A 16,135-nucleotide genomic window follows, 5' to 3' on the forward strand; every position below is an offset into this window, starting at 1 on the left:
ACCGAGCAGTTCGGATCATCCTCGTTAAACTACTATGTTTCCACGCCACATTTTGTTATCGGAAACGCCAGTGTGCTTCACGAGAAGATGGATGCCTATCAGTAAGTGTGTTTTATTATTTAGTATTATTATTAAGAACATTTATTTATTTATTTATTTATACGAGACTCACTGTTCAATTGCGTTACTTAAACAGGTTCTCTGCGACCGGTTTGAGTCTTTTCGAGATTGTTGAGGAACTTAATTTCCTGATTCAAGCGAGTGGTAAGTATAATTAGCCTACGTTTTATATTTGAATGTTGCGTGTGTGAGTGTGTGAGATAAAAAAAAATCATGTTTTTTTTTAATTATTATTACAGGAATCAGTGGAATTTTAGTATAACTTTCTTGTGTATTTTCAGGAATTCAGTTTAAAACTTTATTCTGTGTATTTCCAGAAGGCTTATCAAACCTTGTGAGCAGGATTGAATTCAAAGTAGCTGAGTATGATAATGTTTTATTGGGCTGTAATAGTGAAATGTCGAGTGTGTGTGTGTGTAAGTGCAGGCCTATACAATGTGACAATGCGTTGTTAACATACATATGCAACAAGTTGTTTAAAAAACACAAAACATACACTTATATGTCTCTTCGAGTATGCATTTATTTATCATTTGAACTGACTGTAATGGAGAACGGTGTGTAAAAGTGTAGACATGAAGATTTTCTCAGCCTGTGGCGTCCTCTATAGCTGTGCATTAGTATTACAGGATTCATTTAGTCGTTGTTGGTCTGGTCTTATTTGATTGTTCTGTTTATATGAAAACTTCATATCTATTAGAGCAGGTATAGGGTGTTATAGAGTTCTGTACTAACTTTTTGTTTTCTCCCTTCTTCTTAACAGAGGTGGTCGTAGTTGACAATGCAGTTCCCGATATAAATGATGTTGAAGAGATGCCTTCAAATCAGGAGGCTTACAGACGGTTATCACATCCCAATATAGACATTCAACACATGATCGGACTGATACAGGACTCTGTCAAGACCACATTGAACGCCTTCATGGTACGTTTAAACGAACGCCTTGATGCTTTTGAGAGACGCTTAGATGCTCATGAGAATAACGCTCTGCGACTGCAGCACGAGTATTTGGATTTGGATGGTATTTTGATTAAACAACTCATAGCAGAGCAGCGGTTGCATAGTGGGGCTATCCAACAAGTAGCCAGAGATCAAAGGCTGACGGTGGAATTGTTAAAGCAGGTCGTGCTCATCCTTGAAAAGAAACTCGATGATGACGATGGCAGTGTGGTCCGCCTTGAACAGTGCAGTAACACAGAAACATCGCCCTGTTTAATTCAGACAACGGAGGACATGAATAGGTCTGAATCTACAACTGAAATATTGCTAGAATTAATAAACATTATGAGATCGATGACAGATGAGGATCCTGAACCAAATATTGATTTTGAAGAATTTGTAAATGCCCAACATGCAGGAGAGGTGTCAGAACCTCCTCCAGAACCACATTTTGAAGATCTTGTATCTTCTCACCAGTCAGGAGAGGGATCCGGTACCCAGTCACACCGCACACTCAATCCTGCTGCACCCAATATGGGTCTCACACATAGCGATATAGATATAGATATGATATAGAATCACTTGAAAGAGTGGGTGTCGATGTGAGTGAGTTACACTACTGCCACAAACTCAATGGTCTGGAAATCCACACAGGCTTATAAATCTGCGGGAGACATCTTCTACAGATTTAGCAGCCTACACCATGTTTTTACATGACACACTTTCTGAAATAGAGGTGTTTTCCAGACTGTTAGGCGGAGACTGTAGGTTTAATCGTTTTTGCTACCTGACTGAACCACACTACCATATGGCTGACAACGTTTTTGGTCATCGAGGGGTGCGAGACTCAAGATGGTTTTGATTTCAGATTACCATTTTCATGTGTGTTAAGTGGTCCTTCTAGCTCAGGTTTTTTTTTTTTTTGTAAAAATGCTAAAAGTGTGATTTCTAAAAAATATTGAAAACATTGTGTACATTTATGATTGAATGTCAACCTTTGTATGATGAATTGTTGAAACTGTATGATATTAAATGTATTGAAGGTATCCCTCAGACCCTGAATGACGAGCGTTTGTTCCCCACCAACAAGACACATTTTTTGATACTGGATAATGTTATGAAAGATGCTAGTAGTTGAACGAGTGTTCACCCAGTATATACATCACAAAAGTTTGAGTGCCTTGTATATTGTACAAAACTTGTTTTTTTTCAAGGTAAATCCAGCAGGACCATCAGCTTGAACACTAATTATTTGGAGTTGTTTAAAAACCCCAGAGAAAATACCCAAATTAATGTGTTAGCGTGTCAGATGTACCCCAGAAATACACATATTTTTGAAATTTGAAAAAGACAACTCACCCACAACAGGCCACGTGAGTGTCCATGACGGTTTAGGTGATTTGCAGATGAGATTTTAAAGAATATTCCGTAGAGGAGTGTGAAAAATGTTCGTTACATTTCAAATAAAATGTCTAAATCTAAATATTTTACTTCATGGAGTCATGAGTCAGGAGAGTTTGTGTTAAAAGGCAGAACAATCCCAATCTTATTTTTCTGAAATCAAAAAAACCACATTGTAAAGAAACACTGAGTCAATCAGTCTTATTTATTATCAAAAAATGTCACTGCATATTTATTCATTCTTTCATTATGTTTTTCACTTGGTGTCGGAGGAATACATAACTGTACAATATTGATATTACACATCAATAAATATGTATCATGAATCCATCTTTGAGTAAGATTCATACATGAAGGCAAATTAAATACCACAGAACTGCTCCCTCAGGAACTGTTATGAAATTCACTCTGCTTTTGGGATGTTGTTCAGTATTTCCTGCGTTCCAGAGGATTCCTGTGCTGGGAAAATGAGCTTCTGTAGCATCTGAATCTTCTCTTCCTCAGTTTTAGAGTTGAGCTCAATTACAGGAACCTAAAAAAGATGATAATATGAGGAATATTATTGGAGATGCAAAATCGAGAACCAGATATTGATCTTTTGGTTACATCTCTCCAGTTGTTCAGAAGCAGGTTACCCTAACAAAAAAGTACTATGTCATACTGTGATGTTTACCATATTCATATGGTATTTTACATCCTGCTCCAATGTATTTTCAAAGAACATGTTGTATTACAAATTTATTAAATGTTTAATTTAGGGTTCCACCACTACAATAGTATATAAACTGAGAAAGTGATTATTGAGTTTACAGCGATATATTCCTGCCAGACCTGTTTTTCCTTTGTAAGTTAAATGAGTCAGATCACGGAGACGCTAACCTATTGTCTTTAACGGCTCTTGGAGCCAGAGCCACAGTCCAGACGTTGAATCGTTAGGCTGATTGGATTAGCACATATGCGTTTGAATGGTTATGCTGATTGGATTGAGACTGGGTTCCTTAACCTGTATACTCATTTACATGCTTTATTCAGAGTCTCCACCTCTATGTAATCCCTCCCCTCTTTGAAAAGTATAATTACAATGAATACTGTATTATGAGTTAGACTTGATGATGATGAACTACAGACTCTGAAGAATAAATCTCTTCTGTGTGTAAGATCCATCTCAAGTCTCCTGGTTTTTGCATCGATGAAGGATTAAAAGTTCCCAACAAACACCATAATATTACTATGATACACGACTAAAAAAACATGTCTCGCGTGTACCAAAAATATTGAGTGTCAGGTTTTGGTGGGATTATTTAGTGTGTATCAGAGTTTAACACACTTACCAAAACAGGTTTATAACCAAGTTTTTCGAGATGCCGAAGTTTGATAACCAAGCTGGCTCGAGGATGTGTTGTGCCGAAGCAAAATGACGTAGGTGGAGCGCAGACCACCGCAATCCTGAAATGTAGGACAGAGAAGAGCTTTTTGTCTCTAAAACAACCTTCCAACAATCCAGAGTTGGGGGGGAAACATCTAGGTATGTGAGATTATCATGTGTTTCTTCATATAAACATCACAGCTGTCTTGTGTTTTGCTACCTTTGGGCACATTCGGGTGACCCAGAATCCTCTGCATGGAGGTCACAGGTTTCTTCTTTTGGACGAGGCAGAGTAATCACACAGTCTAGAGCAAAGATGCAAACAATGTTAAATCCATCATAAAATGCCATTCACAACATCCATAATGTGAAACTTTTATGAGTAAAATGATTCAGCGGGATTTGATTGATTGTGCAAATTAATCTATATGATCTTATATATAATAAAATCATAAAGTAAATGAATATGTAACTAGATTCGCCGCTCAGGCCTGCACTGGCTTTCCACAAAAATAAATGACGTGGAGCAATTTGGCTGTATTGCGTGTTTATGTATATACCTAAAAAAAGTAGTAGTATGTGCATGTCTGTCTGTGTGTGTGTGTTTGTGTATGTGTGTGTCTGTGTCTGTGTGTGTGTGTGTCTGCGTGTATGTATGCGTGCGTACATGTGTGTGCACGTGTGTGTTTGTGTGTGTGTGTCTGTGCATGTGGATTTGTATGTGTGTGTGTATGGGTGTGTGTCTGTGCGTGTGGATGTCAGTGTGTGTGCATGCTTGCGTTTGTTTGTATTCCTGCATGTGTGTGTGTGACAGTATCATCCTAAACCAGCAACCCTTCGCTCAACACCACCATCTACAGGCCGATGAGTGTACAGTCACTAAATGTGCACATAAATGAATTTATTTTATACCCCCCCATGGATGAAATTCTACGAAACTTCGCATACCCCCAGAGGATGTCAAGTTAATCATACACATGAAATATGGTGCAGTTCTGAACATCTCAACTGAAGATAGGGGCGATTAAAGCAGAATAATATTGCATTTTCATTTTTTATGGGAAGGGGCGCAAATCACAAATGAGTGATTATGGGCTAGGTTGATGTGGGCCCTTAAGACCAACATACCATAAAAATGTCTTCATCCTCTGTGCCACGGTTCAGGTAGTTATTTAGGAAAAACTGAATTTTTTGGGTTTGGGGGGGCCCAGCGCGGGGGGGGAGTGGCCCCCGGGGACCAAACGAAATTTTTCCGTACAAGTCTAGTGGGGCTACATGCCCACCAAATTTCATGTTCCCCGGTGTTTCGGTGTCCCTGGTATCGTTGACGAAAAATTTACAATCCCTATATGACCGCTTTCGCTAGCTATGCTAGCGGCGGTCATAATTAATATAATGTGCACATTAAAAAGACACTTATTAGTCTGGCTTTTATGTATATGTCTTTTTTTTTTTCTAATTTACTATTAGTTTATTTTATGTATTATTATTATCATTATGCTTTATTTCTATTCTACTTTGCTTTATGGACATTTCATTGTTGATCAGTCTTATTTTATTCTATTCAAACATTTACTATTTTATAATAAACGATTTTTAAAATGTTCATTGCTTGCATAGTGTGTCATACGCTTGTAAAGCACTTTTCATTATACTGGATATCTTAATGGTTCTGAAAGTTGTATTTTTATTATGCAAAATATAATTTATCGGACATGTTTTCCTGAAATTTATTTTTTGTCAATCACTTGTTTACGCTTGTCACAACACAAGCACTTTTATTGAAATTTATTGGAAGGAGCTATATACATACAGTTTTATAAATTATATTAAATTATATTATATTAATTAATTTAATACGCTCTATGCACGAACGCTGCTGACGTATTTCCGGCAGAATCTCAGCCAACGTCTTTACTTCCGGCATAGTGCGTTCTACAGCGAAGTGTACTAGCGGCAAAACTTTCATAAAATTCATTTTCTCAGAAACGGAGACAACGATTTTAGAAACCGATTGGCTAGTCGGATTTCGCATGATATGAGAGAATACTCACCCTCAAAGTTGTCGATGTAGCTCGAAATATACAATTTAAAGCCTTTCTCTTTCTTACTCTTAGGTTTGACAGCTAACTGCCTCACAATATTGTTAAAGGGTTAGTTCACCCAAAAATTAAAATTCTGTCAGTAATTACTCACCCTCATGTTGTTCCAACCGCGTAAGACCTTCGTTCATCTTCGGAACACAAATTAAGATATTTTTGATGAAATCTGAGAGCTGATCACTTCTCCATAGGCTGCTAGGTGACCGAAACTTGCTGGCCCAGAAAAGTTATTAAAGAGATCGTTAATATAGTCCAAGTGACTACAGTGGCTCAATCTTAAGTATATCAAGCGACGAAAATACTTTTTGTGCGCAAAAACAAACAAAAATAACGACTTTATTCCACTATTCATTTCCTTCTCTCTGGGCCTCTAGTTGGTTCACGTAGTGTTTTTGCGCTGCGCGTCTGTGTTGCACGTCACCACGTAGGCTCACTATTGGCCGACGCTGGTCATGTGTGTGATGCGTGATGACGTGTAACACAGACGCTCTGCGCAAAAACACTACGAGGCCCAGAGAGAAGGAAATGAATAGTGGAATAAAGTCGTTATTTTTGTTTGTTTTTGCGCACAAAAAGTATTCTCGTCGCTTGATATACTTAAGATTAAGCCACTGTAGTCACTTGGACTATATTAACGATCTCTTTAATAACTTTTCTGGGCCAGCAAGTTTCGGTCACCTAGCAGCCTATGGAGAAGTGATCAGCTCTCAGATTTCATCAAAAATATCTTAATTTGTGTTCCGAAGATGAACGAAGGTCTTACGCGGTTGGAACAACATGAGGGTGAGTAATTACTGACAGAATTTTAATTTTTGGGTGAACTAACCCTTTAACATCATTCACGTTAACCGCTGGAAGTTCTTGTAAACAGCGAGTGTGATTAACGATCGTGCATAGAGCCTATTACAAAAGTCTTTTATGAGAAGGAGAAAATTATACCTGTTCAAAAACTTTTGAACATTTTTTCTTTAAATTCTGAGCTGTGGCCTAGCAATTAGCGCATCTGCTTCGACACATTGAGCTTCTGGTGCTCATGTGGTAAATGCGAGTTTGAATCCAACTTGTTACATCTGCCACTGTAAATAACACTAAGCTCAAACTTGAAATTAATGGAAAACTGCACAGAAACACGAGATTCATCTCACCAATGAAGTAGATGCTCTGCTCCAGCACACTGTCCTGAACCGCGTCATTTCCCACAATGCTCCTGATTGCACTGAGCATTTCCTGGTTGACTGGGACTTTATGAGCAGGAACTGTGAAGTGGAAGTCTGGGATAGACCTCAGGGAGTGTGGCAGCTGAGGTTGATCCAGCCGCATACACAGAGCCAACATGTGCAGCCACCTCTGAACCTTATTCGACTGGTTGCCTGTGAGGACACATAACAGATGACAGCTGAACTGAGAGGCACTTCAGATGAGGAGAGAGAGGAAGTATAGTAAGAGATATTAACCTTTCTGTAGTATTTGGTCCAGGGTTTCCCGCTGTAGTAGTTTATCCAGTAGGGTTTGAGGGACGTGCTCCAGCAATGCCAGAGAGTGAATGGCTTTCAGTAGGTCGGTGGAGGACATCTTTGGAAGGTAGGACTCTAAGACCTTCGTTACACTGGCCAGAAACCTAATTAAAAAGCAGCAAGTGTAAGTTTGCTGAAGTCAGAGACATGCCTGTTCTGCGAAAACTTTGGGTTTTTGGAGGACTTATATTGTTGAATATAAGAATATTTATTTTAACTGGAAAATAATTTTACTGAATATACATTACCGTTCAAAAGGTTTAGGTCAGTAAGATTCTCTTTTTTTTTAAAGAAATTAATATTTTGTATGTACTCAATTCATCAAAAGGGACAGTAGGGACATTTATAATGTTGTTAATAAAGATTTCTATTTCAAATAAAGTAAAGTTTCCATTCATCAAAAAATCCTGAAAAAAAAGTATAGTGGTTTCCACAAAAATATTAAGTTAAAAATATTAAAGTGGTCCTTTTTAGGGATATGCACAATATCTAATTTAATTTTTGCAACCGACTAGTCGACTAGTCTTTTTTTTTTTTATAACAATTTTTATTATACAGACAAAAAATTAAAAAAGAGAGCGTACATTAAATCATTAAAGAGACAAGCATAAAAGAGAAAACATTGTCTGCACTTTTATCTTTTACACATTCCTTTCCAACATATAACTAAATGAGGAAAAGAACCACAGCAACAACAGAGTAACCACCACCCCAAAAGTCTCTACAAGCCATTATACTTAACAAAATAAAATAAAATAAAATAAAAATATTAAAAAAACCTGATTGTATGTTAGAAATTGTATGAAAAAACCTTAATTGAGAATAGAATGAAAATATGCATACACATATATACATAAAAACATATACGTACACATACGCCCGTTAACGAGGAGAGAGAAGGAAAAAAATCTAGTGAGGATACAGAGTCGTAAAGATTTAAAATAGGGTTCCATGTTTTATAAAATTTATCAGTTGAGCCCCGAATCGAATATTTAAATTTTTCAAGTGAAAGGAATGACATCAGATCCTTTAACCAAGAGGTAGTTGGAGGGGGGGATGGACACTTCCAATGCAACAAGATTAGTCGACTAGTCTAAACTAGTCTTATTCTCTATATCAGTGCGCAGTTTCTGAACTCCCTGAAACGCCTCGACTATAGTCTTGAGTTCTTCGGGAACGAACACATCACAATATTCCTCATTTAAACAATTCCCGCCCATGGCATACGCAAAATAAGTTAGTAGTGTGTTGAAACTCGCGGTTATGGTAAGGGTAACCATAACATTTCCCAAACACGCTCGAAGTGGTTGTTCAATCATAACACACAGATCCAGCTGACCAATCAGAGTACAGTGCACTTTTCGGAAGGAGGGGCTTCATAGAGACAGGAGCTGAACAGAGCGCTACTGACCGACTGTGCTGCAACAATGTCAAATATGAGAAAAATTATGTGTTTTAAAAAAAAAACTAATATGAAAACCTATTCTAGTGGACCCTGAAAAACAAAATCAAGACTTTGAAAAAGGACATAACCTTTATCAGCATATTCGAATGATTTCTGAAGAATCATGTGACACCGAAGACTGGAGTAATGATGCTGAAAATTCAGCTTTGCCATCAAAGGAATAAATTACATTTATTTCAAATAGAAAAGTTATTTTAAATTTCATTAACATTTCACAATATTACTGTTTTACTGCATTTCTGAACAAATAAATTCAGCCTCAAAAACATCTGAAAATAAAAAATCTTACCGACCCCAAACTTGACAGTGTAAAGTGAATAAGAATTAAAACAATGGCTTACTCTGTTTTTTTCTCTTTCAGGTCATGATTGAGGAGTGAAAAGACTTTTAAAACACTAAGAAGGTCTTTCAGGGTCAGACTGTCAGGGCTCTTGATGATTCTCTCTGCAAATACATCCAACAGGACCACAGGTCTGAACAAGAGATCCTCAAATGATACTAGAATGAGAATAACCTGGAAAACATGAAAAGAAAAAATCATGTTTTTGAAACAATGCTCAATAAGAAATATTGTGCATTCCTCTTTAAATGTGCAGTGCAGTTTCACTTGGATCAGCAGATATCGCACCTGTTTGTTGGACCACATATCAAACGTGTTGGCCATGTACTCGGAGACGGAGCTGAAGAGGGTGTAGTTTCTGTAGCGAAGCTCATGGCAGGACTTCAGGACAGACAAAAGCTTACCGATGGGAAATTCATGCACATTTTCTGTAGGAAACAATGAAAGGTCAAGTGACAGCGGCTGGTCTTGATTCACTCATTCTAGCCGTTTACTGTAGTTCATGGGGATCATGGTCATTCTCACCAGCTATGTTCTTGCTGCAGACATCCAGCAGAGGTTTGAAGTTCAGGCCCATGGAAGCCAGGCTGGAGAACATGTACTGGGTGTTGGGTGGACTAAACTCATCTGCCAACGACAGAGTCTTTGTCTGAGGGGGGATAAAGAGGAATCGAGCTAGAAACTGATCATGACAAAACAGTATTTCATTTCTATTTCAAGAAATAATCATTTCTTGTTAGACAGCTGCGTCATGTTAGGATTATTTTATCCCAGAATCATAAGAAAATAAATACTCAATTATATTTTGCATTGAAAATTTTTTAAATCTATGAAGCAATATGTTTTGTGATATCATTTTCAAGATAATTAAGCATAAATTCCTTCACAAATTATTACTATCATAATGCAAAAAAATCTCATTCTCTTTCCTGTAATGTGAAAAATAACTAAATCATTTACAAAAATATGAATTATAATTAATACATTGAGAAAACATTTTTCCCCAAACTGTAAAGTATTTACATTTCATGGTTGTAAAAAAACCCCAATCACTATTACAGGAATGAGAATTTAATACTAAGGGTTGTTATTATTGTTGACTAAAACTAAAACTTATAAAAACAGCTCTGTTAATTGAAATACAGCTGAAATAAAATAAATATAAATATTAGTTGAAAAACTTAAACTAAATGAAAATTAGAAATGTTGCCTTGACAATAAACTGAAATAAGTTTTAAGTTGAAGCACTAATATCATTAACTATAAAAACATAAATCTAACTAAAACAAAAATAAATTAAACCTAAATGGCAATATTAAAAAAAAAAACGAATATGACGAAGGCACATAACGAAATTACTAAAAATTAAACAAAAAAATTAACATGAAAACTAAAAATTTTAAAAACACTCCTTCAGAATATTAATATAACTATAATAACACAAAAATACAAAAAAATATATAAGATTATTATCAGAAAAAGCTTTATTTTCATTCAAAATATAATTTCTTCTTTGTTTGTTTGTTTAAACATTTTTATTAGATTCATCCACAGAAATCAATTGATTGAGAAATCCAATTTCTGTGCGAGTGTCAGTAAACAATACATTTTAGGTGATATTCATTTGATGAGAATAAATCATAAATCTAACCGCCAGCTGTTTCTTCAGATGTATTGGAGAGTTTTTGCCCACCGCACGCATCATGCTCTGCAGGACAACCACGCTCTGGATCTCAGGAATACGATCCTTCAGCAACAACCTTCAGAACCAGAACACAAAGTGATGAAAACACACACACACACATTATAAGGTCATATTAGGGCTGTATCAATCTTCACACCTTAAAGCCTCTTTTAGGGCCTGAACATTCCTACAGTCCTCCATCTCCTGTATACAGCAAGCCAACACCGAAAGAGCCCTTATATCAAACTGATTCAGCCGTTCCTGGAATCAGCATAACACAAGGATCATGTGACACTGAAGACTGGAGTAATAAAGCTAAAAAATCAGCTTTGCATCACAGGAATAAATTATATTAATTCAACCAGAAAACTATTGTTTTTAATTATAATATTTCACAACACTACTGTTTTTACTGTATTTTTGATCAAATAAATGGCACCTTGCTGAAGAGACTTCTATTAAAAACATTAAATATACTATCCACAGAAAATCCATTTCTAAAATCAAATCTGAATTTAAATATTGTGCAACTATTACAACATTCATGATTGTGATTTAAAGGTGCAGTACGTGATTTCTGAGAAACACTGTTGATATATATGTGCAATCAACCTAAACAAACACACATTGCTCCGCTGCCAAAATGCACAAAACGCAATGCAAGAATGGATGTCTTTTTACATTTATGCATTTAGCAGATGCTTTTATCCTTTATCATAGCTGAAGAGAATCAAAATAATGCTTTGCGAAAAATAAGTAAGGGTTAATGCCCGACGAGGTGTCCATTGTCAGGCATTAATGGACGACGGCGAGGCGTGAACCGTCCGACACGCAGCCAGCAGGCTTATACCATGGTCACTTGCCAAATCGTTAGCCTCATAGCATAACTGCCTAAGTCATTTTTTAATTAATTATTTCTTAGGCAATTATGCTATGAGGCTAACGAAATAACACATTTTTAAAACATTAGTTTATATTTTAATTAGTTCTACAATCGAAATCTAAAGTTTTTACAAACAATAACTTGGTTTCCCTGGTTACGCCTGACGGTTTATTTAGCAACCGGAGATATTTATAGTCCGCTCAGCTCGTAGAACCCTTCAGTTTACTGCCTGTTGCTATGGTTACTCACAGCTGATGTAGCCAGCGCATTTATTTATTAATTTCGAACGGTAAACAGTCAATTTCACCAGAACTCCTTTACTAGGTGTCCTCTATCACTTTTTAATGGACACCCTGCAGCCAATCAGAATCGAGTATTCACCCAGACCATGGTATAAAGCGAAGATAACGAACGAGAAGGAAGAACGAAAAATGAGCATACAGTACACAAGAGTATATACAGTACAAGCAATTGTTCGTTCAACAGCTCCAGACCACAATGAAACTGTGCTGTTACTCTAGCTCATATTACAACAACAGCAGATCTTGGTTCTGTGAAGCATAGCAAAACTAATGTTACTCACGTATGGACGAGAAACAAAGTCTCTCCAGCGCTGGAAAGCCTTTCTAATATTACCGCGGGTCCTAAAGCTCTTGCTAGGCCTGTCACGATAATAAATTTTGCTGGACGATAAATTGTCCAAGAAATTATTGCGATAAACGATAATATTGTCGTTCTGAGACCATTTTCATCTAATATAATGATAATGGCATAATAATGCAGGTACACCTTTTCAAAGATCTATAAACTTTTATTTCTAAAGAATATTAAACATTGAAAACGGAAAACATTTTAAATATCCACAAAAAATGAACAAAACAACCAAAAACAATAAAAGCAATGGACTCTCAGTGTCTGAAAAAAAATTCACTTGAATAAATACCAAAAACAATAAATGGATGTAAACAAAATTGCACTTCAAAAAATATTAAACATTAGGCTCAGACATAAATAGTGATACATTCCATAACAGGCAAAACTGCCAGTTAGGACCTTTGTAAACAAATAAAAAAAGCCTCAACAGGCCATATCACACCATTTTGCACTGTCCTGTTACTTTGTCGACTAAACGCCTGAGTGATTGTGTAATTTACTGTCGGGAAGACGGAGACACGCTTTATTGCGTGTATATGCTACGCACTGAAAATACTTGGTTAGGATTAGGGGTGAGGAGTGCGTGCGTATTACACGCCATAAAGTGCGTATATATGCACGCAAAAACTATTTTTGGCATATAAATGGCACGAGAAATAACATTCGTGACGTGGTATAGATACGCATTTTCATGAGATCGGGCTCGCTGTCGCGTTTGGCTTTGAAACCAATTCCATCTTTTTCTTTTTTTTCCCTCCAACTCACAACTAGCGTCTTCTCTCTCTCCCGGCAGTCGCGCAAGCAGTCCCGCCGGCGCTTTCCCATACAAAGACCATGTGACTGACAAGCGCCGCGCGCCACCTCCCCACACAAAGACCATGTGACTGACAAGCGCCGCGCGCCACCTCCCCACACAAAGACCATGCAACTGACAAGAGAAGAGAGTTCACTCCTCATATACGCGAAGGAACCGAGAGTGGTCATCCAGTCTCTTTGGTAGAGAGAGAGAGAGAGAGACGAGGAAAACAAACAAGCATGCAAATGGAATTATCGCGGCCGGAAAAATTATCTTTTTTATTATTTATTTTTTATCGTGCGATTAATTGATTTATTGACTATCGCGACAGGCCTAGCTCTTGCCTGATCATAACCCTTCTTTTTCCACCCTTTGATATTCCTCTGAGCTTCTCTCTTTTATAATGTCTCTCAGCCAGCTCTCTGTCTACAGTCTTTTTTCAAATCTCCCTCTTGCTCACTCTCTCTCCTCCCCATCATGAGTGGACACGCCCCCTACTGCTGCTACAAGTGTGTTGTGGTACTCTGTCCAATCCACTTTCAACAGCATTTCTCAGAAATTGCATAACGCACCTTTAATGAATATTCACATTTTCAGCCTAGAGGACAAAACCTCCAATGTGATTGCATTCACAGGCCTCGCCTCACCTGTATAACACGCAGCAGCGTCTGCACAACACGCGTGTTTTGTGAAACTCCCAGGTTGACGATGGCCAGCAGACTGTAGGCCAGATCTTCGCTCTTCATGCGCCAGGCTTCGGTCACAGCCCGTTCACAGACCTCCTCAAACCCCGGGTGTTCGTACATCAGCCGCAGCTCACAGCTCCGCTGCTCATCCGTCATTTTCTTTGTGCTCACCCAGATGCGTGTGAAGATGCTGCTGAGGACATGCTGCGACGCTGGGAACTGCTTCACCGTGTCCAGCACATCAGTGGGGCTAAAACAGTTCTGCAAATGGCTGTAGAAAGGAGTCCTTTCTGCTTTATCCAGGGGTTCGCTGGTCTCTGCAGAAGCTGCAGTTTGCTTAATCGGAACATTAAGAGCATCATGACTATAATACCGGACTTGTCTTAATGTGCGTCCTTGTATGTGTTTTCTTCCCAGCTGAGATGATATAGCAAAGCTTCTCCTTTTATAACATAAAGACATCTGTGTCCATCTAAAGTCCAGCGACGTGGATCTCAGAGCACATCTGAGCATGTCCAAACCTGATTTATGCATGCTCATCGTGGGTGATTCTCCAAAGCTTCAGACATGATGTAACCTGTTTCAATAAACGAAAAGGTCAAACAGAAACCTCGGTACTTACTACATTTTTTTTTACTAGTGGGTGCAGGACACTATAGGTCATTTGTGTAAGTGAGGATAGCAAAATAAAGTAAACTGTGACATTTTATACCCAAAAATTCTTTATACAGTGGACTACCAGTAAAATGTATAAAAATTTGGGACCAAAAATTAGGCCTGACCAAGTGTTTTTTCTTTAATTGCTAATTCAACCTTTTTACACCACAGACTGAACAAAATTAAGCATCGCTTAGTAATTGGTTGACCTAAATTGGTATTATCTAATTGTGTACTTAAATTTAACAGCTGACGGCTATTCAACCTAGTTCATGTGTGAGACAGTCTGACAGAAGGATGGACAAAACCAGTGAAATATCAACTGATTTGATAACTCTTGAGTTCTTGTCATATTTTATTACCATTTTCTAAACTATAGTGTGATAATGTGAGAAATGTTGAAGGTGTCTGAATAAATTTAGGTGTGACTGTAGGTCACTTTTTTAAAACTCTTCAATCACACAGTTCTCTTTACCAACTTTCAGTTTGGCACAGTAGTTAATTTCACATTCAAAATGCACTAAAACTACCAAAACACTTCATATGTGTCTCAAATCAGCTAATTCTATCAACACTAGCACGTTTTGTTAAACAATGAGCTAAAACACACTGACAACAGGTGCATTTTACAATGTTTTCTATTGTACATTTCTTTACAAGACAAGAATGACACTATCTCTACTAATTGTAATTCACTGCAGTATGTGTTACATGATCCATGTTTACATTACAGTACAAAAAATATTCCTAAGTTTTCTCCTGTGGTATAGATGGTAATGACACACAAAGACTAAAACCTAATATGTTTTTTAATACAGTACTGTATAAATGTTGCAAATTGCTGTTTTAATCAGTTTTGAATTGTTAGATTTTGAACGCAAGTTTTAACCGTTTTGAAGACACACTATTTAAAGATCTTGAAATATTACTAGAATCAGAATAACCCAGAAATAAATTTATATTTGTATGTACGTATCTGTCTGATTATCCACAATACATTTCAACACGAACAAATAGATAGCCAAATGTTGAATTTACCTAAACACATAAATATAATAAAGTGAAAAATGGAAATGGAAAAACCAAGTAAAATAAACAAATACACTTAGAGGACAGCAGCTTTGTGCTTATATTGCATGTCCTTGTACAGAAACCTTGAAGAAATGCCTCACTATTGTATACTAAATTTAAGTATACTATTTACATGTTTGCAGTTAATTATGACACAGTCACATATTTTAATGCGCCCTTGATCTGTAATACTCATAATATAAGGATATTACCCTTCGGTTGCTGTTGTCTTCACACATGTGTACTGCTCTCACTGTGAGCGCAGCCATAACAGAAACAGGGAGCGCGCACGATTGCTGACGCACGATAGTTCCGCTTGTAGTATCGCGTGGTTTTCACAATGTTATTTTTAAAACCCCGACCAAATAGTGAAATAAACACATATAAAACTTGTTTAATCCATAGTATGCATAAAATATTATTTAAAAATCATTAAAAAATACATTTGAAAAAAGAA

At 37.1% G+C, this 16,135-nt stretch overlaps 1 protein-coding gene across 2 annotated transcripts; it reads right to left on the bottom strand.

Moving 5' to 3' along the window:
- Positions 1-2,644: 2,644 nt before the first annotated feature.
- fastkd2 (FAST kinase domains 2) lies at positions 2,645-16,005 on the bottom strand. 2 transcript variants are annotated; one of them, XM_084097936.1, is made up of 12 exons: positions 15,891-16,005; positions 13,912-14,527; positions 11,089-11,192; positions 10,941-11,007; positions 9,773-9,896; positions 9,536-9,675; positions 9,249-9,421; positions 7,383-7,546; positions 7,074-7,298; positions 4,047-4,131; positions 3,792-3,906; positions 2,645-2,992 (listed from the first exon to the last, which is right to left on the bottom strand). In XM_084097936.1, exons 2-12 carry the CDS (start codon positions 14,488-14,490, stop codon positions 2,864-2,866), a joined length of 1,905 nt encoding a protein of 634 aa, XP_083954062.1. In that variant the 5' UTR covers positions 14,491-14,527; positions 15,891-16,005; the 3' UTR covers positions 2,645-2,863. The 2 variants fall into 2 exon arrangements, with proteins under 2 accessions (XP_083954062.1, XP_083954061.1); XM_084097935.1 differs by having other exon boundaries at positions 10,899-11,007.
- Between the last annotated feature and the right edge of the window lie 130 nt (positions 16,006-16,135).

This window comes from Abramis brama, assembly GCF_963993115.1.
Source record: "Abramis brama genome assembly, chromosome: 2".
Classification (NCBI taxonomy): Eukaryota; Metazoa; Chordata; class Actinopteri; order Cypriniformes; family Leuciscidae; genus Abramis; species Abramis brama.

Coding starts and splice junctions, on each gene's coding strand:
- fastkd2 (XM_084097935.1), bottom strand. CDS start 14,490: ATGAGCATGCATAAATCAGGTTTGGACATGCTCAGATGTGCTCTGAGA. Junction 11,008..11,088: donor GCCCTAAAAGAGGCTTTAAG/GTGTGAAGATTG, acceptor CTGGTTCTGAAG/GTTGTTGCTGAAGGATCGTA. Junction 9,676..9,772: donor CTGCAGCAAGAACATAGCTG/GTGAGAATGACC, acceptor TGTTTCCTACAG/AAAATGTGCATGAATTTCCC.